The sequence below is a fragment of the Echinops telfairi genome, unplaced genomic scaffold (assembly GCF_000313985.2).
Source record: "Echinops telfairi isolate 266 unplaced genomic scaffold, ASM31398v2 ScPeMD7_7404;HRSCAF=8442, whole genome shotgun sequence".
NCBI classification, from domain to species: Eukaryota; Metazoa; Chordata; class Mammalia; order Afrosoricida; family Tenrecidae; genus Echinops; species Echinops telfairi.
This window is the reverse complement of record NW_022111304.1, coordinates 2444692-2446431: the sequence shown is the minus strand read 5'-3', so window position 1 is coordinate 2446431 and position 1740 is coordinate 2444692. Positions and strand designations below refer to the sequence as shown.

General features: G+C 58.5%; 1 protein-coding gene across 4 annotated transcripts in view; it reads right to left on the bottom strand.

Annotated features, from left to right (window-relative positions):
• Nucleotides 1–613: 613 nt before the first annotated feature.
• Nucleotides 614–1740, bottom strand: part of CALCOCO1 (calcium binding and coiled-coil domain 1) — a 15228-nt gene continuing 14101 nt past the window's right edge. For 2 of the 4 annotated variants that reach the window (XM_045296352.1, XM_045296353.1), the window contains exon 15: nucleotides 1463–1639. In XM_045296352.1, coding sequence (XP_045152287.1) covers nucleotides 1559–1639 — 81 coding nt within the window. In that variant the 3' untranslated portion in view covers nucleotides 1463–1558. Of the gene's footprint in view, nucleotides 1640–1740 lie in introns of all 4 variants that reach the window. The other 2 variants (XM_045296354.1, XM_004716876.3) reach the window with 2 other exon arrangements.

Genomic DNA, 1740 nt, shown 5'->3' with positions numbered 1-1740 from the left:
CTATTGGGATAGAGAAGCAGGGGGGCTGTAGGCATAAGCTTGCCCAGGGCATTGCTGAGACTTGGTGAGCACGCGGGGCCTTCATACATGACGATGCTGTGTGTATCTGTCTAGCCGGCGGAGCTGGTGCGAGTGGATGAATGTGTGTCTGTGGCTGTGGGGTCGGAATGTGCGCGTGGTGGGCGAGGAGGGCTTCAGGCATGGGAGGAACACAACACAGAGCATCCTCAGAAGCAAGGTGCTCAGGACGTTTTTCCCAAGGAGATCCCCCGAGGTGCCTGCCCTTGGGCCCACAGTACAATGGCGGTGGCTGTGGCAGGTGAAGGTCTGAGCAGTGGAAACTGCCCCCCTAAGGCCCCTCCTTCCACTGCACCCTCGTCCATCCAGTACCTTCTCTCCATTCACCCCAAGCAGAGCCATCCATTTGCCCCGTTCCCCTGCGGAATTTCCCAAGCCAGACCTCCCACCCCAGACAAAGGTCTTCATCCCCTCCCTGCTGGGGCCGAGGGCCAATACACCGGGAGGTACCATGTCACAGCTGCCCGCCCTGCATCCTCCTCCCTCCCTCCAGGAGGCAGAGAGAAGGCTGGGTGCTCGTAGCTCGAGGCACACGCATGGTAAGAACACATTTTATTAGAATAGTTATACATATCATATAAATATATCTGTCTATACTACAGGCAGCGGGGAGGGAAATCCGAGGGGAAGTTTTATTGCTGTGGGAGGGGGACCCGGAGGAAGAGGAGGTGCTGAGAAGGGGGACACCTCACCTGGGACCACTTGCTCCCCCCCTCACAGAAGGCACAAGAGAGCATTCTTTCTTTCTCTGTGAGGATGCTGGGGGGAGGGGCAGGAGATAAAGCCCGGGAACCTCCAAAGTATCAAAGACACCCCTCCCACCGTAATGGTCTACTGCTGTGGGGAGAGGATGGGGGGGGGGCTCGTGGGCACGGCAGGAAGGAACCCAGGACACTTAGAACCGACAGAGGTCACTGTGTCCACGCTGCTGCCTGGGTGCAGGCTGACCTTCAGAGAACACGCAAGTCGACAAAGGCAAACAAACCTCAGCTACGGGTGGGCGGGTAGGGGTGTGAGTGTGTGTGAGTGGGGGTGCCTTGGCATCAGGGCTGGGGAGAGGGAGAGGCAGCCCGGGCTACGAGTGGATGGTGCTATTTCCATAGGCGAAGGCCTCCTTCATCCTGCTTCCTCCACAACTGCTTTCGGGAGTACATTCAGCCACTGCTTCCAAGAAGGACCCCTGTCTGGGACACAAGAGCCGGGCGGGAGAGGATGAAGTTAGCGAGCTTGGGGGAGCCAGGGGGCTACTCGGAATAGTTCTTCGGGAACAGTCTCATGGAACCCAGCGTGAGGGGAGGGAAATAGGCAGGCAGCCTACATGTCCAGCTGTGCATGAGTGTGTGTGCGCGTGTGCCTCTGTGTGTGTCCTAGGGAGAGGAGAGATCATTCAAAGGTGAAGGGGTCCTGGGTGCTGAAAAAGAAGTGTCGGTCCATGTGGTCCTCCAGGGTTTCCTTGTCCCTCTCCGCAGGGAAGCGCTCCTTACAGATAGGACACTCCTTCCATGGGGGGGGGATAGGGCCCCCAGTGCTGGCCTCTGACAGGGGACCCACTGCAAAGCCGCTAGAGAGAGATGGGGGGAGAAGGAGAGGGTCAGCGTGCTCCCTGCCCTTCTTGAAGGCACACCTCAGGAAGGGGGTCCAAATGTGCCTAACAAAGCACCC